Source organism: Zeus faber (assembly GCF_960531495.2).
Source record: "Zeus faber genome assembly, chromosome: 20".
Lineage (NCBI taxonomy): Eukaryota > Metazoa > Chordata > Actinopteri > Zeiformes > Zeidae > Zeus > Zeus faber.
The window spans coordinates 21,919,584-21,941,936 of record NC_137207.1 but is presented as its reverse complement, the minus strand read 5'-3'; the positions used below and the strand labels follow the sequence as shown (position 1 = coordinate 21,941,936).

The 22,353-nt window shown below is 47.1% G+C and overlaps 2 protein-coding genes across 3 annotated transcripts in view; one reads left to right on the top strand and one right to left on the bottom strand.

The window, feature by feature from the left end:
* Nucleotides 1–2,264, top strand: part of dhx8 (DEAH (Asp-Glu-Ala-His) box polypeptide 8) — a gene marked incomplete at its 3' end in the record, with an annotated part of 28,113 nt that extends 25,849 nt beyond the window's left edge. Inside the window, exons 43-46 of the mRNA XM_080021291.1 lie at nucleotides 6–134; nucleotides 677–873; nucleotides 977–1,156; nucleotides 2,045–2,264. Coding sequence (XP_079877417.1) covers nucleotides 6–134; nucleotides 677–873; nucleotides 977–1,156; nucleotides 2,045–2,264 — 726 coding nt within the window. The remainder of the gene's footprint in view (nucleotides 1–5; nucleotides 135–676; nucleotides 874–976; nucleotides 1,157–2,044) is intronic.
* A 655-nt stretch (nucleotides 2,265–2,919) lies between these two features.
* etv4 (ETS variant transcription factor 4) overlaps nucleotides 2,920–22,353 on the bottom strand; it is a 36,608-nt gene continuing 17,174 nt past the window's right edge. For both annotated transcript variants that reach the window (XM_080021584.1, XM_080021585.1), the window contains exons 5-12: nucleotides 12,588–12,717; nucleotides 10,960–11,142; nucleotides 10,004–10,425; nucleotides 7,969–8,037; nucleotides 7,166–7,213; nucleotides 6,011–6,183; nucleotides 4,571–4,672; nucleotides 2,920–3,995 (exon numbers count right to left, since the gene is read on the bottom strand). In XM_080021584.1, coding sequence (XP_079877710.1) covers nucleotides 3,765–3,995; nucleotides 4,571–4,672; nucleotides 6,011–6,183; nucleotides 7,166–7,213; nucleotides 7,969–8,037; nucleotides 10,004–10,425; nucleotides 10,960–11,142; nucleotides 12,588–12,717 — 1,358 coding nt within the window. In that variant the 3' untranslated portion in view covers nucleotides 2,920–3,764. The remainder of the gene's footprint in view (nucleotides 3,996–4,570; nucleotides 4,673–6,010; nucleotides 6,184–7,165; nucleotides 7,214–7,968; nucleotides 8,038–10,003; nucleotides 10,426–10,959; nucleotides 11,143–12,587; nucleotides 12,718–22,353) is intronic.

Sequence of the window (22,353 nt, the reverse complement as noted above, 5' to 3'; positions counted from 1 at the left end):
CGTAGATGGCCGAGTTCCCTCTGGAGCCTATGCTGTGTAAGATGTTGATCATGTCCGTGCATTTGGGCTGCAGCGAGGAGATGCTCACCATCGTGTCCATGCTGTCTGTCCAGAACATCTTCTACAGACCCAAGGTAAAGTTATACACAACAACCACATCGAGCAATTATGCAAGATGCTTTTTTTTTTTTCCATGTAGGATTTATGACTTTTTATTGGCAGTTTTTTGTGTCCCCCCCATGGCACCTGTATGTGATGCCAATCATGTTAAATACCATTATTTTACTAATAGATAGATAGATCGATCCCCAGGGGGAAATTTGGATGTCAAATTGCACACATAAAAACATCAAACAATAAGTTATAATAACAATGTAATAAGAAGAGAAAAGGATTGGCGATATACAATAAACTACCCAAAATACAAAAAAAATAGAAAACATTTGCAATAAACCTGAGCATGTACTAAAACTGTGGGAAAAAAACGTCAATAAACAAAAAAACCAAGATGAACAAAAGAAAATGGAAGAATTTCGCAATATACAATAAAGCTCACAGAAGAATAAAAAAATCCCAGCGATCCTTGTGCGTGACCCTGCCGTTTCCCGTGTGTCAAATAAAAGTATTTTCTTATTCAATGTTGCAATAAAACGAAGAATGGGTCATTCCTCCGCAGGATAAGCAGAGCCAGGCCGACCAGAAGAAGGCAAAGTTCTTCCAACTGGAGGGGGACCACCTGACGCTGCTGGCCGTCTACAACTCCTGGAAGAACAACAAGTTCTCCAACCCCTGGTGCTTCGAGAACTTCATCCAGGCGCGCTCGCTCAAGAGAGCCCAGGACATCCGCAAGCAGATGCTCAGCATCATGGACAGGTGAGCTCCACCTGGGGACACCTTCCCTGCTCCGTCAATTTATGAGAAACCATTCTTTCGGGAGGGGTGGGGGGATTTTAAATGACAAGCGTCCCTCCGTCAGGCACAAGCTGGACGTGGTGTCGTGCGGGAAGGCCACCATGCGTGTGCAGAAAGCCATCTGCAGCGGCTACTTCAGGAACGCCGCCAGGAAGCACCCGCAGGACGGATACCGCACCCTGATCGACCAGCAGGTGGTGTACCTCCACCCCTCCAGCACCCTGTTCAACCGCCAGCCAGAGTGGTAAGTGTGTGTGTGTGAGTATGTGAGTATGTGAGTATGTGAGTATGTGAGTATGTGAGTATGTGAGTATGTGAGTGTGTGTGTGTGTGTGAGTGTGTGAGTGTGTGTGTGTGTGTTTGAACGCTGCAGGGAGGGGTTGCCCAATGGGACGCTTGGACAGGCTATGTTGAAATGACGGTGTACTTCATGTTCGATTCCTCAATGTGTTTTTGCTTTAGCTTTGGGTGGGAGTGGATGAAATCATCGATCGCAAAGTGTTATTTATCAGCTGAGTTTATTGCATGTAGATTATGTCATGGATCCTGCAAATTAATTTCAGATATTAACTTCAATTCCCCCCCTTGGATATACATGTATCTTATCTTAAAAGTATGTGTGTAAAACAATGAAAGTGTTTTTCTTTTTTATACTACAACACTATTATTATTTATTTGTTTTCTCTCTTCGCTCACCACCATTGTAATGCCTCTATGTTAACCTTTGAGCTGCAGCTGTTGTTTGTTTTTTGGTCCTCCTTATTTTTTATTAGTCTGTGTATATGTTGTTTACACATGCGCTTATGTTGTTTACCCCCTGCATATGTGTTGTTTACGCCTGCACTTATGTTGTTTACCTCCTGCATATGTGTTGTTTACATCTGCGTATATGTTTAATCTGCATATGTGTTCTTTATGCCTGTGTAATTGTTATATAGGTCTGTGTATATGTTGTTGTTATTATTATTATTATTATTATAATTATATTTATATTATTATTATTATTATTTCTCGTAAACAAAATCCCAATAAAGACAACATGAAGGCTCTTCTCAGTGCTGCTGCTCCTCAATACAAATTTTTCGTTTCCACCGCTAATTCCTTTGGCTTTTGCTGTCGTCCCGTCCCGCAGGCTGGTGTACCACGAGCTGGTGCTGACCACCAAGGAGTACATGCGGGAGGTGACCACCATCGACCCGCGCTGGCTGGTGGAGTTCGCGCCGGCCTTCTACCGCGTGGGCGACCCCACGCGCCTCAGCAAGCAGAAGAAGATGCAGAAGCTGGAGCCGCTGTACAACCGCTACGAGGAGCCCAACGCCTGGAGGATCTCCCGCGCCTTCCGGCGGCGGTGAAGGTTCTGTTCCTCACTCTCTCTCTCACTCTCGGGTGGGTGCGTGGGTGGATGTTCTTTGGACCGTGCGTTTATTCTGCCGCCGATGGAGAAAGGAAAACAAGAAAAACTTTTCGCTGTGGTGAGCGTTGTTTAAGCTTGACAGATGCATCTTGCTCCCCTGAGTACTCCGACCGGGAATTGAATCCTCTTTAAGTGTTGCATATAAACCTCATGAGCGAAACAATTCAATTAAAGATTTTTTTATTTCTCAGTGAAATCTGTGATGTCAGACTAACGATTGTGATTATTTGTTCTGTTGTTGTTGCAGTTTTAACTTTTCAATCCTCATCGATAAATACTGGATTCTTTTTTTTATTTTTTTTTTATCCACCTTGTGCCTGCTTTATTCTGTCTTCTTCTCGCTGCTTAGACACAGTATGAGGTGACAGGCTGATAACGAGCATCCAGCTACACACTGCAGCCTGCTGTTAATTCTACTAATAATGATAATACACTCAATTCGCAAGGCTAGAAGGTATAGAAGGTGAAGGAAGGAAGGAATAGCAAAAAAATAATAATAATTGAGACAGGGGTTCACAATCGTCTTCGGCCCCTGACCCTGTTTTTAGATCCCAAAATTCTTGCAATTAGTACGACAATCTTTCTTCTTTTTTTCATTTTTTTTATTATTTCAGAGCCAACACCATTATTTTCTTATTTACATTTAAGCCGATAAGCAACAGATTGAGGCTAAATAAGAATCTTTCTTTCTTTCAAAGCGGTCACTTCATTGCTGCTCAAAGTGAGGATATACCACATTGCGTATTAGGAAAACGGGGGGAAGCTCCAAATGGATTATATAGGAACAATGATATATTTCAAACATATTTTTTTAAATTATAAACATATCATTTATGAACTTCCTCCCTCTGAACTTATTAAAGTGTCGTCTTCTCAAATACTTAACAATATATCAGTCCTATGAGAGATGTCGTGCAACCCCGTGTGCACTTGAAATGACCCCGCGTGGGGTCGCGAACCCAAGGTTGAGAACGTCTGCGTTAAGAAAACAATCAAAAACCAAATGGTCTGTATTGAGTGCGGTACCTCTATGGTGCTACATGGGGTCATAACGTACGATATAAACATTCCGTACACTTTTGGTAGAGTAGTAATATGGGTCTTTATTAAGCAATCTCTTTAACCACAGTCATGTTTATGGATTGAATAGGTCTCAAGTGAAAGGATTGCAGCTCTTAAAAACTCAAAAATAAACAAACAAAAAAAAAAAATCCCTAATGTGATTAATTTAATCAAGAACAACAAAAAAACACCATAGCCTTATATGTACAAGTGGATTGGTGGTGGGGTGGGAGAGGTGGCGGGGCAGCGGCATCAGGGGCTGGGGGGCATGTGCAAGAAGGTGCAGGGGCATTAAGGGAGTGGATGATGATGATGATGATGATGATGATGTAAGGGTACGAAGAGGAGGTTTCTGAGGCTGGAAGGGGAGTTGACGTTAGTACATGTAGCCTTTGGAGTAGGGCTGCGCGCCCATGTTTTGGGGGGCTTGTTCCGGGGGATAGGAAGTAACCCCCTCGTCCAGGTGGGACAGCGGCACCGTGTCCTCCTCGTTGACGTAGCGCTCGAACTCGGCCTTCAGGCTCGGCCGCTGATTGTCGGGGAAGGCCAGCGAGATGAGCGCCTCGGGCTCGCACACAAACTTGTAAACGTAGCGCTCCCCAGCCACCTGCGGAGGAGGAGCGAGCGGGAATTATTGAATTGAAAAAGGTGATTTCCTTACTTTGATGCGAATGGTTGAGCGATGAATGGATACTTTATTCATCTCCGGGGGGAAAATGCTGTGGCACAGCAGTTCCGATCAAAAATAGGCAGTTATAATGAGAATAAAAATAGAAAAAGCAATATGCACCTTAACTCACATTTCAATTTTTATTTGTGATATTAACCTCACCATTACCAATAGAAATAACCCCTAACAATCAACCTAAAAATAAACAATGAACAATAAAAGTTGACAATATACAATAACCTAATGATAAACAATAATAAGTAAATATAAACCTAATACATGATAAAAAATAAATAAAAATCAACCCCAAAATTGGCAATATATAACAACCAGTGTGGAGGACTAATGGAATTCCCATTGTAACCTCATGCTGATATTTAACTTGAATTGACCCTGAAAAGGATGTTCTGGGTTTGTTGTTGAACGTATCACGTCTTCGGCGTGTGTGTTGTTTCGGGGGTCCACTCAAACCGAAACCTGGAAAACTAATCACGGGGGACCTCTCTTCCTACCTTCTGCATGATTCCCTTCTCGTAGTAGTAGCGCAGGGAGCGGCTGAGCTTGTCGTAGTTCATGGCTGGACGGTTCTTCTGCATTCCCCACAGCCTGGCAACCTGCGGAGAAGGAGAATTTGGGGAGGGGGCGGGGCAGAAAGAGAATGAGATGGGAGGAGAAGAACAGCGGCGGGAGACAGAGAGGGAGGATGTTTCATCTCCGGGCGCTTCGCGGGTCATCGGGTGCCGACGGGCACACCTTGGAGCGGCTGGGGAGCGAGGGCCCCATCACACGGCGATCAGCAGATGCAGCGTGATTTGTCTGTCTGGGTTAACTTTATACGAATGAGCAATTGCCGCCCCCCGCCCCCCACTCCGTTCCCTGCCTGCGATTCTCCACCAAAGCCACTAGGGGTCCACAGTGATGAATGCTTCAGCCGTAATGAGCGTGCTCCTCTTGCCAAAACCAGGGCGGGTCCCCACATGTGGATTCACTTCCTTTTTATGTAACCCATTACCATTCGAATGTAGCCAGAGTCCCACAGAGCGCACTGCGAAACGAGAGTCAGTGGCTGCCTGTCGCTGGGAGGCTGCGGTGATTTACGGTCCCAACCTCCGGCTGAACCCCTCGAAAAACAGACAACCGCCCCCTAACTTTGATGCCCGAGTTAGCGTCTCGCTCAAAGCGGCGGCGAGGGACAAGGCAAAATGCTCATCATGTGGTTGTGAATGAATGAACTACACCTTGCCTGTACTGTGAGTGGAGCTTTTAAAATGTGGGCGGCACTCAGGAATCAGTGAGAACTGCAGACCCGTGATTGTGGTGGAGTGTCTTGTTGTAACCCAAAGTGGCCGGCCAGTCGCCCCGGTTGAGCCTTGAGTGCACTTTCGACCCTAATTGCACTTGTAAACCCCCCCCCCCCCATCCATTTTTAATGTACAGTAAAAAGGAAAATGGAAAACGTAGAAGGGCCGGCGGTATAGTGCCCGTCGAGATGGACGCGGTCTGTTTATGCGCGTCCAGTCGAAACCACGGGGACGTCAACCTCGGGAAAGAAACGTCCCGGCCGAAGAGTCAGCCGAGGTGAAGGGGCGCTGGTGCGATTTGGCGATGAAGCTCGTCCTTCATTTTCAATCACTCTACGGTTTCATCTGCTGAATAATGAATGGGGACTAATGGAGGCTGGTTCAGATTATAGACCAATAAGAGCTGTGACCACAACTCACTTCTAATCAGTCTTGTCCGCGCTCTGCCCCCGAAAACCACTTAATGTCACACGGTCGCATTCCAAGTAAGATGCTTCTCTTGTTGGTTGGTTGAAAAGATAAATATGGCAACGTGCGCATTTTGAATTCTATCTTTCAAACGGGCTATAGCGCAAGTAGGGCCTCGTAAGGGGTTTCCACGGGGTGGTCATCTTTCCAGAAGCTCAGGGAAGACTCGCTTGAAAGACCTACCTCTTCAGGCTCGATGAGTTTGAACTCCATGCCGCGGCCCGTCCAGGCGATGAAGTGGGCGTTCCCCGGGTCGTCCAGCAGGGCCACCAGGAACTGCCAGAGCTGCAGAGAGCCGCGGCGCTGGTAGGGCGTGCCCTCCCGAAAAACCCCGCCGCCCTCCTGCTTCACCTCCCCTGGACACGGAGCAGGGACAAGCGGGGTTAGCGGGCTCACCGGCCAAATCAAAACCGCGGCGTGTTTCCCCTTCTTGGGACTTTGTGTCTTTGATCGGAGCGGTTTTCCTAACGCGGGGTCGGCCTTCTCACTTTTGCTTCCGTGAGTCGGGGGAGGGGGGTTGTGTGTCGATTTGTTAGTTTTAGCACCTTTTCTCTGGACAGTATAACTAAAGGCCAATGTGTTGGTAAAACAAGCCGGTCTGTGTTTTGGCGTTAAAAAAAACGTGGAAAATCTTGTATCAAGGGGTTTCAAAAACAACCTCCACGGCAAAGCTGAGGTCATAGCAAGAAGGATACAGGACAACAAAAAAAAAAAAAATCTGCTCCTCAAATAAGTGACGCAATATCCCTCGCCAAAGGATATATTACACGCCTGATATACGTTTGACTGTAAAACCCAGGTATGCACAGGTCACCGGATACATTTGGTGCGAGTGTGGGAACGCGAGGGCCTCAGCCGAGCGTTTGCTCGGCCTCCGTGAGAGACGGCGAAACTGCGCAGGTTCAGCCGGAGCTCTAGCCCCGGGGCTGCGGCAGCTCGAGGAACATTACTCGCCAACCCTGACGACGCCCGTGAGAAACCGCCCGTCACCGTACTCTTTGTGACACAAGACGTCACCCTACAGTTCGCCGAAACCCTCTACGCCGCCCCCCCTCCCGATTACACAAAGCAGCTTGCTCCACCCGATACAGGAGCACACAAATCCCCGGCATGCAGGTACAAGACTTTCGTCAGCGATAGGGACTTGATCCCCAAGCGGAGAGCCAACTTGGGTGACTGCTGGTGCTCGTGTTTCCCTCCTATACCTTTAAGTGCCGTGTCATCAATAAGCATTTGATCATCCGATATCCGAGCCGACACCTGGCCGAGTACGCTGTGCTGCGCAAAGGCAGTAGGTGGACCACCGGCAGGTCCCACCGGCGTGAACCGTGCGCTCACCTTCAAACTTCTCGGGAACCACGCGGGAGTCGTTTTCAAACAGGTAGCCTGGAAGACAAGGAGGAGAGGATTGAACGCCTGATATGTGGTGTTGGAAGGACACTCGTTTTTCGTCCGGGTGTTCCTCGCTCGCCCTCGCAAACAAAGTGAGTTTGTCCGGTTTGAAGAACACCCCCGGACCGAAAAAGGCGAGGGACTGTCGCGGCGTGAACGGCCGCGTTAATGCAATAAGCGTGCGCTCCTGGCCCGCGTGGGGAGGAGTTCAGAGCGTAAACTTCCTAAAGGGAGACGTGTCTTCTCCCGGGATCTTGATATTTTAAACCGTTACCGCTCTGAAACTCCTCTCGGTGTCTGGGCCGTCGAAGACTCCAGAGTTTCATCGGACCCAAAACAGTAGAGAGGCAGACAATAGAAGTGAACGGGTGGGTTGTTTTCCTCTCTTGCTCGGAAAAATGCTTAGCTTTTTCCAGGACCAATATTTATTCGGGGAGCCTTGCGGCTGGAGGGGTGAGGCTGGAGATTTTGCCAATGGAAACATAGACGCAGCGCCGGTTAGCCAATGGAAACACAAGCACTGTGGGACGGTTAGCCAATGACCGCAGAGCCGCAGCCAACGATGGCTACGCTGAGATAAAGAGGGAGCGGGGAAGGGGGCGGATATTGGATGAAGGGGTGTTCGACGGCGTCATCCTCAACTTCAATGTGGATTTCTTCCCGTCGCGCGGTGAAGGAAAACAGGTCGACAATTAATTAAGCGGCAGAATTCCCATCGGGAACAAACAGGAAGCCGTAAGTGGAATCACCTTCGTTGGCTTGCTGGGGGTTTGGGAAGCCCTCGTTGTGGTGGTACATAGAGGGACATCCAGGCACATCTTTAAATAAAACAAAAACAAAAACAAAACATAGTATAAAAGGCCAGAAATCCAATTTCCTCAAGTTCAGCAAACACGGGATATGTTTTTTTTCTTTTTTTTTTTTTTTTTAAGTGCCCCTGTAGAAGTGCATCAATTCCTTTTGCACAGAGATTCATTGCTCTGCCAGTTAAGCCAATATTCCCCCGGGAGCGAGGGCGTATTATGTGCATATTATGTTGGATCACCCCGAGCGCTCCCAAGGACAAACCGTGCATTTATCATCATATCACTTGTCTTGTCTCTGACGGTATTTTTAGGCCGTGAGCGAGCACCTTCCAGCGGAGGCGGAGCGGTACAGTATACGGTGTCTGCGCCGCGTCTGGGCACATCGACTCGCCTCGGATAGCCGCGTTCGCCCCAAATAAGAGTTTTCTTCCCTCGTTAACCTTCAGGGCGAAAATCCTCAGCAAGTCAGAACACCTGTAAAGCTTGTGTATCCCATAATGACTCGTGCAATCTGAGGCATGTTTTTATAGTCGTAGCGCTTGATATCTTTTAAGCTCTCGACCTTGTGCATCGGCGCGTAGGCAAATAACCGCGCGGGCACTCGGGGTTTATTTTTACGTCGGTGCGGTTTTATTGACTCGTCGTTCTGGAGCACACAAAAGGCAAAAAAAAAAAAAGACGAAACAAAAGCAGCGAGGGCCCGGCGAGGGGGAAGGTGCCGCTCTCTGGCCCCCGGCCGTGACTCACTCCTGGGGAATGCGGCTGCAGCGCTGCGGCCGTGATAAGACGCCACCGTGGGGAGAATGGAAGCCCGCGTTCCGGGGCACGGGCGCTCCGTCGCACCGTGCATAGTGTGTCTGGCTCTCGCCGGGGGAGTGTTGGGGCTGGGGCCATTTTGTATCTTTCATGCGGCACAATGGCGGTGATTAAGCGATGAAACGCCAATTTGCCCCCGTTCTCCAACGCTCAAAGGCCTGCGCCGTACGGCTGACGGGGGAAGGTCATCCTCGTCGCTGTTGTTAAATTCCGACCTGTTTTTTTCTTTAATGTTTTTTTTCTTTCTTTTTTTTTACGTTTGCGAGAGGTGTTGTGGACACCCCGTCTACGTGATGGTGTAGACAGACGGAACCTCGAGCACTTTCTTTCCAAAACCACGTTCGTAGGTTCTGTCACCGCTGCACCGCCCTTTATACAGGTGAATGAGGTTAAAAAAAAAAGAGAGAGAGAGAGTTTAATGTGAGTTTCTCAACGGGAGGGAGGGAGGGAGGGAGAGAGAGAGAGAGAGAGAGAGAGATTTTGTTAAAGGACCCCGGCTGGCTATGGCTATCCCCCTCTAACCCCTCTCCCTCCCCCCTCCCATTTTGCCCGACCCAGCCAGTAAGAGGCTCGGGTTACCGCGTCCACGCTCATTTTTCCATTATGAGTTCATCTGCCGGCAGAAAAAGGAAGCCGCTCGTGCAACCCGAAACCCTGGAGCACGCCACCAGGGACTCTAGGCTTTCCAGTGCCCTCCATTTTCTCAATGAAATTCCTCTGCCTCGCTCGCTCTCTCTCTCTCTCTCTCTCTCTCAGTGAGACGGGTGGAGGGGGAGGGAGGAGTGTCGGGCAGGAGAAATGTTCTTTCTTTCTTTCTACTTTGCGATGTGTCACAGAGTTTAAAGGCGGAGTTTTGGAAGCAGGGATGGGGGTTGGTCCTGGGTTACAGTGAAGAAGTAGAAATGTGCCTGACATTTTGTTCTGTTGTTTCTCTGTAGGTGTTCAGGTGAAACCATTTTTGTTTTGTTTCAGTATTATATACATATTTTTTTATGTACATATTTAGCATATATATATATATATATATATATATATATATATATATATATATACACACACAGTATATCATACTGATTTATTTTTTTACCTGTACTAAAACAACAACTCGCCACCATTCCTTCAGTCAGTATATTGAAGCCATCATGGCTGTTCTGTCACTCACCAGGGTCGTAGGTGTAGTCTGTGGGCTCCTGCTTGACCATCATGTGGGCCGGTGGGAACCTGTGTGGGTGCGGGAGTTGATGCGGGTGCGGGTGGGGATGGGGGTGATGTCCATGCCCCGGCCCGGGCCCCGCCATGCGCGCCGCCCGCTCGTACAGCGGGTCCAGGTACTCCTGCTTGAAGCTCTGCTGCAGGTAGGGCATGCAGGGGTCCGAGTGCTGCCGATGGTAGACGCCTCCGCCCGCACCCCCGCCGCCTCCGCCGCCACCGCCACCGCCACCGCCTCCGCCGCCGGGCCCCGGCCCACCCCCGCCTCCTACCCCAGCTCCGCCGGCGGGGGCGGATGGCATGCGCTGGAAGGTCTGTCCCGCCGGGGGGAACTGGGGGCACATGGGGTCTGCTTGAGGGCCCTGATACCTGGAGCTGTGGAACAAGATGGATGGATGGATGGATGGATGGATGGATGGATGGATGGATGGATGGGTTATTTATTTAATCCCTAGAGTGAAATTGCAGTGTTTACAGCAGCTCACGTAAAAAACAATGGGCAATAATGTTAAAGTAACAATAAAATAGAGAAAGAAATTGGCGGAATTGGCAAAATGTGGAAAAAATGGCAATACTCAACAAACCAAAAATAATTCCTGATCCATTAAAAAATAAAAAAATAAAAAAATACAATAACAAGAACAATAATCCTAAAATAAACAAGAAATAAATGAGCAATTAAAAATTAACCTTAAATTTGACAATAAGAAGAATCTTAAAAGATAAACGGTAAACAAGAAGAAATTGGCAATATACAATAAACCTCAAACAAATCAACAGTAAAGGTCTACACGGACAACACACCCAGTTCTAGTTTAAAATACTATAATAAAATATTAGGATCAAAAATTTGTACTATGTAATCCGTGGACTGTGATATAAAATATAGGCGTTAGCCGCGTGGGTCACCTGGGGTTGACGGGGTAGCTGTGGCTGGGCAGAGCCTGCGGGGCGGCAGGGTTCATGTAGGCGGCGTCGGGCCGTCCGGCCACCGTAGGTTTGGGGGAGTAGTGCTGCTGCTGCAGGGGGGACATGGGCGTGCCCGGGCCGGAGCTCTTGGCTCCTCCCACTGCCCTTTTCTGCTCATAGGCACTGGGAAAACAAGCGCAGGCGGGGAGGTCAGAACCAGAACCACAATCGGGCCAAGTAGAATTTTCACTCTACATGGAATTTTTAATGGTATAGTTGGTGAAATTTAGTGGACAAAGATTGAAAATTTTTAATAATATGAATAGAAATATATTTAAAAAAATGTGTGTGTGTATATATATATATATACATGTATATTTTTTTATATATAAACAGTATATATATTTGTATATATATATACGTATAAAAACAGTAGCATAAAACATTACTTAACAGTCTTAAAATATAACATATACAGAATCTACAAAATGTGCTCTATACAACAGATGAAGAAAACTATACTATAATAATTTTTTTTTTTTTAAAGAGTCAGGGCCTAAGTAGCAGTAAGGATGCAAGAATTATATGGGTATAAATGTAAATATTATTATTAAATGTATGGTTTTTTTTACATTATATGTTAAATAAAACATTACATTTTATTAATGTGGTTGGTAATTCTGCATGTGATGAATAAAATATGAATAATAATATGTATAGAACAGTATGGACACTAATAATGGACGGGTTGGACTCATTTATTTCATTTAATTTATTGCAGTGATATTACAAAACACTGCACAGGAACACAGTTTTAAACGTGAGGTTTGTATTATGGGATATGCTAGTCAATATCATGTGGTCAGTCTTTTAGCTGCACTGACTTATGCATGAGAACTGAGCAGAGAGACATTTGCATTTAGGGCGGGTCTGGAGAGAATAACTTTTTTTTAATACTACTACCCACAGCAATCCCAGTTTACTCTCATGGCTATAATACACTCATTTTGGATGTTTATTATTGTTTTAATTGAATTGCTATTAATTGCTGCACCATTGTAAAGCCGGCTTTACACTGCATCTGACAAACGACACAACAACAAACCGGAAGTCCATTCGTTTCTATGTAGAGTTGGATTCTGATTGGGGGTCTTTGATGCGCTCCAATTTTTTCGATAAATGCGATAAATTCCGATTTGACACTGCGACTTGAAGTCACTTTATTTTTTAATTGGAACTGTTTAGTAAATAAGTTACATACATTTATATATATAACAATACTTTATTAATGTAAATGTTGGACGTCACCATACATACTACTATTAAATATCAAATAGTCAATATCAATAAATCTCTTGAATTGTGTATATTTATTTTTATGTGTTTGCACTTAAACACTGTATAAAGGAAGTTTTAAATGTTCATTCATGTAAAATTGTAAATGACCATTGGGGACCATTGTATTCGGGAAGACTAAGCCCTCCCGTTTTCAGCGACACATTTTGTGGCGGCGAAAAATCGGACACACCGCGACCGCCGTTGGAAGGGAGCGTCCGACCGTAAGGTACGTTTTCAGATTCGGCGCTTGGCGGAAATACTGTCGGTGTAGCACATGTCCCGTTGTGTACCTGGCATAAAGGCACTGCTCTCCAGAGGGGTAGCTGAAGCTTTGCTTGTGGCTACAGGACTGGCTGGGGTCCGAACCCGGGCTCTGGGGCTCTTTCTTGATGGTGACCGGCGGACTGTGGAACGCCACCGCTGGAGAGATAAAAGAGAGAGAGAGAGAGAGATCAGGTTGGTTTTACTACTCGTTTATCCACTCGCTTCGCTCGATACCACCGCCGTCATGCTCTGAGGGCAACAGCAAATACTTCTGAACGCATAGGGGGTTTTTTTGGGGGGTGGGGGGGGGGGGAGGGTTAAGGCGCGAGCCAAAGTGCTTAAGTGACTGTCAATTGAAAACATCGGGAGGCGGACAGATATACGCGCGCGCGCACACACACACACACACAGTCTCGTCTGCATTCCAGTCGTTTGGAAGCCCGACGTGCTCCTCACCCACTTTCCTTCGTTATTCCAGACACAACAGCTCCTCAACAGCAAAACCTCCTTAAGTCCAAAGTCCAAGTTCAGCCCAAACCTAAACAACTCCACATTTCCTCAACCCGCCTTCAGTCCGCTGGGGGAGGCTTTTGGTTCTACACCTCTTTCCAGACCAGTATCAAATCCCCCCGTTTTGATCCCCAACACAGAGTTCCATGTGGAAGCAGTCCCATACGCATCGACTTTGTTTGTTTTTCGCCGTATTTTGTTGATGGTGCGTATCCAAATATAGATGGATGGAGGAAGGGATGGATACTTTAATGATAAACAACATAATACAAAATATTATAATATATAAAAAGGAAAAACAAAAGTCCAGCAAAAGAATAAACTTTGCAGTAAAATATTAAAATATGAGAATCTGTTTCACTTGTGCGGGAGACAAAAAAAAAACATTGTTGGGTTTTGGAGACTGGTGCAGCCGCCCGGAGGTGGAGGTGGTTCTGGAAATGAAGTTCTCCCTCCATCTTCTTCTTGGTCCCTTCCTGTCCTTCTTTGGATTTTTTTTTAAATCTTTTTTTTTTTTTTTTTTTTGCGGCTGTCCGTCAATGCGGGCCGGCTCCGGAGGACCTTCTGGCTCAGACGCCGCAGAAACCGCCCAAAGTGGAGCTTCAAACTGCGCCGAGCGCCCGTGTTTATTATGCGAGGGAGGTTTTCACCCAGAGAACTGTACAGGATGTTTTTCTGGTCCCGACCGGGTAAACAGCAGCAGCTGTGCACTTCCAGCTGGGGAGGCCTGTGTTTATGTGTGTGAGTGTACGTGCACGGGTGTGTGTGTGTGTGTGTGTGTTAAAGAGTAAGCCTGCGTTGGAAATCTTGATGTGCATAAGGGTCTGTGTGAGTGAGTGCATACACTATGTCTTAAGGGTGTGCGTATTGGACGAGTGTGTGTGCGTGTGTGTGCGCGCGGGCGTGAGTGTGTGTGTGTGTGTGTGTGTTCGCATGTGTGCGTGCAGAACAGGCCACACTGAAAGGCGAGCCCAGGTAATTACACACTGGCACCCATTTGCCAAAAAAAAACGAAAAAATGTAGCGCGGCCGCTTTCTGTCTGGGGCTGGAGACGCCGGGACATAAAAGGACGATAGAGGACGACTCCCCGCGCGGGAACTTCCCCGATAACTTCCTTCTCTAAAGTTTTTTTTTTTTTTTTTTTAATTTGCGCGGCACCCGGTTGGTGACCGTGGGTTTCCACCGACTCCCCATAGAGTGGAATAGTGGCCACGAGTCGCAGTCAGAAGTTAAAACAGCCTTTCACGTCAGGGCGGGGCCATATATGGTTATAATATGGACACCGCGATGCGAGACACTGAGATATTGTCGAGGATTTGTTTTTATTTTTTAATGGGGCGGCGCGCATCGGTGATGATGGCTTTCCGTGGACTCCGACAGGCTGTTTTTAAGGTGACTCTTTATGGTTAACCGTGTCCTTGAGTGACATCAGTGGAAAAAGGCCTTCATGTTAGGACAGGGAGATATGATATCGATCTCGCCATATGAGACTAGATATCATCCGGGATTTTGGTTATTATATTGTAATACCGCGTATTTAATGTCACCAGATTCACTGTCAATAATTCAGTTTTATGTTAATAAATTGTGTGTATTTTATTACTTTTGAAGTTTTTTGACGTGCCCCTTGATAGTTAATAGTGGCCTTGAGTGACATAAGTGAAAATTGCCGTGAGGGCTCGGCGACGTATCCTAACTATATCGATATCGTGATATGAGACTAGATATTGCCAGGGAGTATCGTAACATCTCAACAGGGTTGAATGTCGTCTTCAAGGCTGAGTTGGGATGAATGAATGCACCTCTCTGAACTCCACAGACTGCGGTCATTACATCCACATCACTGACGCTGGTTTCTCGAGTATTTCCAGCGCGCCAATACTGCATCCCACGAATGCACCCTGAACCATCCCCCGAAAATATCACCACATGAGTGACATCGAGGTATTTGGCCCAGAATACGTGGTGATATTTGACATTTTCGCGGAGGGAGGTGAGGGAGAGGGGAGGAAGCGTGCCGTCACAGCGACGTGCCTCGCTTCCAACCCCAACCACATCTGCTGTTGTGTACTCAAGAAAAAAAACATTCTTTCCTATTGGTATCCAGATGTAAGTGTGTATTATTTCGGGGGGAGAGGCCTCTGCTCACTCTCCCACGGCTGCCAGGCAGGTGAGGAAGTGTTGGCTTAGCCGAGGATCAGCGGGATTAGACGCCGTTTAAACCAGACTTCCCAGACGCACACAATGGGGATTCCAACTGTCTGGGTCCGTGCACGGCGGGTGGCATAGGACCAGCGTGTGTGTGTGTGTGTGTGTGTGTGTGTGTGTGTCCCCACTCAGAGCATGGCTGAGCGGCCATGTTGCCGTTGATCTGTCGCCCTCTCTGTTTATGAGGTACCATCCGAAACGCAACACATTGTGTATTTCCAGGAAACACACACACACACACTGATATTAATCTGTTCAATATTTACATTTACATTTACATTTAGTCATTTAGCAGACGCTTTTATCCAAAGCGACTTACAAGGGAGAATAACATTCAAGCTACATTGCGACAGAGATTAGTGTAACAACAACATTAGTGTAACAATAAATACTGCTAGGTATTATATCTTCAATATCTTCAATATCTTGAAATAACGCCGTAGATTCTAATAACTAAATAAAAATCACTTATTTTATATCATTTATACCCTAAATACCTAACCAATAATAACTCCTGTGCATAGAATCACACTTTGTATATTCTGGATATTTCTTTAAAATATTTTGCTATTTGTGTTCTTTGTAACTCAGCTATATGTGTACATGTGGATCTTTTTATTTATATTTTTTATTCTTAATTTTTTTCTTATTCTTTTTCATCCTATTCTAAATTTTTTCTTCATATTTATTATTATTTTATTACATTTTTATTAATTTTAATCAATTTTATAATGCCATTTTTGACTTTATTTTATTTTTTATTTTTATGCTGATTCTCTTTCGAGAAACGATCCTCCACCACGACAACTATTCTCATCCATGAAAATGAATAGATTCTGATTGTGATCGATATGGTAAATGAGCGCGGACACTCTCACCTGTGTGTGTGTGTGTGTGTGTGCGCGCGCCGCTGCGTACTTTAACCTCCTCTTACCGGATAATGAATGAAAATTGAAAATAAACAGTGACTGTCATCAGGACGTCCAGGGTCTTGGAGACCTCTCTAAATCAACACTTTGGCGTCTGCGGCGTTTACGGCAAACTCCGCGGACATCACAATAAATCTCCCGGCCCCAAGTGATGTCGAAATTTCCCCGCGAAAGTTTAGAAGTCGATGGCAGTTTTGTAAATAGAGCGATAGAGTTATGTCTCCCCCTTTCTCCCCCCCCCCCCTCTCCCCGGTGTTATTTGGGGCGACGTTAACCCCTCCGGCGTCATCCTCGGTGGCTTTTGTCGAACGTTACATCACACCTTCCGCAGAGATCCTCCTCCACAGAGGAGGTTTTCGGGGGGAGGCAGCGGAGAGAGGTGGAGTGGGGGGGGGGGGGGGGGGGCGAAGCGTCCTAAACCTAAACACAGAGCGCGATGGCTCTGCAGGGTGTTTAGAGCTGCAGCGACAGACACGCCAGACGTTAGCCATGACCATTGACTTGAGGTAGAACAGAAGGGACACACTCACACACACACACACACACACACACACACACACACACACACACATCCCTTTGCTTCACCCAAGCGACGTTGGGGAGGAATGTCCTGGAATCTTTGGTGATGGGGGTTTCTGTTCTCACCCACTTACCTCACCCCAAAGCTGTTCTCACTCCATCTCCTCCTCTCAAATTTTTGGTAGATGGATGGGGGGTGGGGTGGGGGGGGTGGCTGCCATTCTCTCTCATTCACCCCCCAATGTCCCCACCTCCACCCTCCTTTTTTGGGCCGTCCACTTGGGTGCCTATGTAAATGGCGGAGGAGGGGGCGGAGGAGGATGCGGGGTGAAAGGTGATGGTCATGGTTGAGTGCTTTAGGAAGTGGAATGATCGTTACATGGGGGAAGGCCGGGGGAGGGTGGAGGCTGGGCGGGGGAGGGGGGGGTGGGGTTTGTATTCAGGAGACACCCACCCACCACACAGCCACAAACAAAACCCAGGAGCGAGGATGGCACCCAGCCCCCCCCCCCCCCCACCCCCCTCACCCCGTCACCACTCCCCCACCTTCACCATTCCCACACCCTCTAACACAATGGGGCGCTGGGCCTGCAAGGAAAACACTTTAGGGGTCCACTAGAGGATGGAAGGGAGGAAGGAAGGAAGGAAGAATGAAACAGGGAAGGAAGGAAGGAAGGAAGGAATAGCGAGAGGAAGGAAGGAATGATACAGAGAGTAAGGAAGGAAGGAAGAAATGGAGAGAGGATGAAAGGAAGGAAGGGATGAATGGAGAGAGGAAACAAGGGAGGGAGGGAGGGAGGAAGGAAGAATGAAACAAGGGAGGGAGGAAGGAATGAAGGAAGGAATGGAAAGGGGGAGGAAGGAATGGAGAGAGGAAGAAAGGAATGAATGGAGAGAGGAAGGGAGGAAGGAATAGAGAGGAAGGAAGGAATGAATAGAGAGAGGAAAGAGGGGAGGAAGGAAGGGATGAATGGAGAGAGGGAACGAGGGAGGAGGAATGAAGAAAGAAACAAGGGAGGAAGGAAGGAAGGAAGGAATGGAGAGACGAAACAAGCGAGGGAGGGAGGAAGTGGGCTGGAGGAGGACAGAAAGGAAAGAAGGGAGGAAGACAGAAAGGAACGTAGGAGGGAAGGAAGAAGCACTGGCAGAAGAGGCCTGGGGATGACCCCACCACCTCCACCCTAACCTCCACCTCCATCTCACCTTGGGCAGACTACTTCCTACCATTTAAAGGTGGTGTTTTTTTGTTTTGTTTTTTTTTTGTTTTTTTTCCCGGATGTGGCGCACAGAGGAGCGGATCTGGAGAGTCTTATTATCCAGTGTTTATGCGTGTGGTGGCCAAGTCCTGAGCCTTCTGGAAGTCTGCAGCGCTCCGCCCGACAGCTCCGTCCACAGCGGATCATCACTCCGACTCCCGCGGCACCCGCGCCCCCACCCGCCCGCACGCCCGCCCAAAACCCCCCCGCCGTCAGGCCAGGTGAATGGCGGAGAAAACGCGGGGTTAAGCGGGTGGAGCCAATTAGACTTCGGATATTCTCAAGGACCTTTTCAAGGTATTTTTCACAGACTTTGACTTATATTGTTTTCTTTTATTGACACTTTTATTCTCTTGTGTTATTCTTCATCCCGAGGTACATTTTTTTTTTTTTACTATTTACATTTCTTTTCCATAGGTTTTTATTTTATTTTATTTCTCATTGTTTGACATCAGGTCAGTGCATATACACACATTCTAATTGTTTGCCGCTCGTTACAGGTTTATTTTTCAGTATTAATGTTATTACCAGTTTAATTTCATTATTATTCTTACATTTTTAGGTTAATTGAATAATATAAAAGGTTTATTTTGTTGTTATTTTTTGCCACTTTATGTTTCTATTGAATATTTATCATTTGATTTATTGCTCAATACCAAATCTTTACTCTCCATTTATCTGTCTGTCTGTCTGTCTGTCTGTCTGTCTGTCTGTCTGTCTGTCTGTCTGTCTGTCATATATCTATCTATCCATCCATCCTGATTGGCTCTACCTCCCCCCAACAGCCAATTGACCTTCACCCCAAATGTGACGACAGATCAATAGAAAATCAACAACGACGCCAATTACGTCGCGGCAGCTTGGAGAACGGTTCAAAGGGAACTTATTGATTTTGGCGAAGTAAGCAAACAGCGTCGCCCGGCTCGCCCGGACGCGGCGCCGGGCCAAGCAGCCGGGGAAATACCAGAGAAATGACGACGTCGACGCGCCATACGCAACATGGGGAGACCCACGTCAACGGGCCCTTTTCAAAGCCTCCTTTTGGCCCCCGCTGCGTTTCAGGGACCCGGGGTCGGGGTGCTCAGGCGCCCACGCCCTCAGAGTCTTTTCCTCTCTACGTATGAGAACTGGAAAAAGACAAAACGGCAATGCGCGATAAACCATCTGTCTGTCTGTCTGTCTGTCTGTCTGTCTGTCTGTCTGCAGTCAGAAAAGAAGGAGTGAGAGCGCAGGGACAGAAAGTGAGAAAAAATGAGTGTGAAGCGATTGATATCATGTAAAATCATATAATATAATATATAATATCATATAATATATGATATATAATATCATATAATATATAATATATAATATCATATATCATATATCATATAATATATAATATATAATGTCATATATCATATAATATATAATATATAATATCATATCATATCATCCAGGTCAAACTCCAGATTCAAGACATCGAGTCCAGTCCAGATATTCCATCACAGCACGGAAAACATGTGCTGAACATGTGGTCTGTGTGTGTGTGTGTGTGTGTGTGTGTGTGTGTGTGTGTGTGTGTGTGTGTGTGTGTGTGTGTGTGTGTGTGTGTGTGTGTGTGTGTGTGTGTGCCTGTGTGCCTGTGTGCGTGTGTGTGTACACACCTCCCAGGTCATTGAACAATCAACAGAAAAGACGGAGCCGGTGAGCAGGAAAGGAGAAGAAAGGAGACAACAGGAAAGGAAAGGAGAAGACGGGAAAGGAAAGTAAAGGAAAGGAGGAGACAGGAAAAGGAGAAGACATGACAGTAAAGGAAAGGAGAGGAAAGGTGAAGAAAGGAAAGGAAAGGAGAGGGGAGGAGGAGACAGGAAAGGAAAGGAGATGAAAGGAGAAGAAAGGAAAGGAATGGAGAGGAAAGGAAAGGGGAAGACAGGAAAGGAGAGGGGAAGACAGGAAAGGAGAGGGGAGGAGGAGACAGGAAAGGAGAAGAAAGGAAAGGAAAGTAAAGGAAAGTAGAAGACAGGAATGGAGAAGACATGACAGTAAAGGAAAGGAGAGGAAAGGTGAAGAAAGGAAAGGAAAGGAGAGCAATGGAGAAGAAAGGAAAGGAGAGGAACGGAAAGGGGAAGACAGGAAAGGAGATGAAAGGAGATGAAAGGAGAAGAAAGGAAAGGAAAGTAAAGGGCAGTGGAGGGGAGGAGGAGACAGGAAAGGAAAGGAGATGAAATGAAAGGAGACGAAAGTAAAGGAGAGGAGAGGGAAGGAGGAGACAGGAAAGGAAAGGAACGGAGGAGTCCTGGGCGAGGGCTCCCTGGCTCCACCTGTGTCCTCTATCTGATGGAGCTTCGTCCTCCTTGAATATTTAACTCTTTGTTTTCCGGGCACCTGCCCACCGAGCCCGGCAAGCCCCAACGCAGGGGACGGGTGATCGGTCAACGGGGCAAAACGGCCGCGACCCCTCGACCCCTCGACCCCTCCGGAGACAAAAAGGGAGCGGGGTTTCGGAAAGAAGACGCCCCTCCGGTCAAAAGACGAATGGGAGTCGGCTCTCGTGTCGCAGGATCCAAACTGCCAGGGGCCGTGCCCACGCGCCTGTTTGATCGGTTCCAGCCGGATCGGGCGGCTCTGCGTCCGCTCTGTTATTTGGAGGCCGGGCCCTCGGCGAGTCGCTCGGCGAATATATGAATGGTGGCCCGCGCCGGGGCCTTTTTTTATTTTTTATTCTTTTGCTCTAGACTGCAATGTATTCCTCGGTTATATTTTTTTATTTTCAGTTTGTCAAACTTTTCACTTTTTCTTTGCCAAAATAACTCCAGACTCATTTCAAAGATTCGCTACGAACGAATCGTTCAGCGTTCAGCCGTTCAGCATATTCAGAAGCAGAGTTCCAGGTATTTGTGGTGTTTTTAGTGGTGCAGTGCCGTGGTAAACACGGGTCTGGGCGACCGTTAAGGTGATCTTATGACTATGATTATGATATTATCCCACGTCTTATCTTTTTCTCTCGTCGTTTCACATCCAGGATGTGGACGTGCGTGACACTCGTCACGCGAGAAGGTTGACACGCGGAGTTTTGCAAACGCCAAGGTTTCACTTCCCCATTTGGCAGCAGGAAACGATATGATCATCAGCACCACATTCTTTAAATCAGTGGGTGCATTCCACCGCAGTCTCATTTGTGTGTGTGTGTGTGTGTGTGTGCGCGCCCGCGTGTGGGTGTGAGGTGTGTGCGCGTGTGTGTGGGGGTGTGTGTACATGTTTGAGTGGATATTTCGACCTGTTTTGTGGGTCCGTGATGATTTTTGTGTGTGTGTACAAAGGCTTAAAACATTTTTTTTTTGTGGGTTTGAGCAGGTTTTTCGACCTGTTTTGTGGGTCCATGTGGATGTGTGTGTGTGTGTGTGTGTGTGTGTGTGTGTGTGTGTGTGTGTGTGTGTGTGTGTGTGTGTGTGTGTGTGTGTGTGTGTGTGTGTGTGTGTGTGTGTGTGTGTGTGTGTGTGTAGCTTGCAGTGCTGCGCTCTGATTAAGCAAAGTCAGCTCTTTCCCTTTGATCCTTTGCCCCCGCTGCTCTTGAATCTTCTGAGCAAATCAACCGGATATCGATTATCATTATTATCATGGGATTCCAGTCATGAACACATCGCACCCGGGAATCCACATTTCCATTTTGCCGCCGTTGGGAATCATTGTTAAATCATATCAGTGTGAGATTTAACACCGACCGGGAACATAACGGGACAAAGGGGGGGCAGAAAATCCACCGATGTCGTATTTTTTCTCCGACCCCGTGACGAGCCGGGCGGGGCCGTCCGTCAAAACCCCTCTGATCCGGCACCTTCTCCCCGTCGTCCACTTCACTCTCATTCGTGCCGTGTTGGCTCTTTTATAAACGCCCATCACTCATTCATAAATCTCTCTGACCTGTCGCCGGCCGTTTAGTGGAGCCGATACAAAAGGGTGTGTGTGTGTGTGTGTGTGTGTGTGTGTGTGTGTGTGAGTGTGAGGGTGTAATTAATCTGCCACTCTATTGACTCCCCTCCCCACAACTCCCTCAGTCCCCAATATAGTTGTCCCCTCTTAATGTTTAATGTAGGGATCGATCCCCCACCCTCCACCCTGTAGCCAAAATGATATAATGGCCTCCCGACGCTCAGCGGGTGGAAGGAGGGATCGTGGAGGAAGATGGGGTGTGTGTGTGTGTCTTGATCTGTGTGTGTGTGTGTGTGTGTGTGTGTGTGTGTGTGTGTGTGTGTGTGTGTGTGTGTGTGTGTGTGTGTGTGTGTGTGTGTGTGTGTGTGTGTGTGTACACGTACATGCCTCTATCTCAATCTGTGTGTGTGTGTGTGTGTGTGTGTGTGTGTATGTGTGTGTTTGTCTTACTATACTT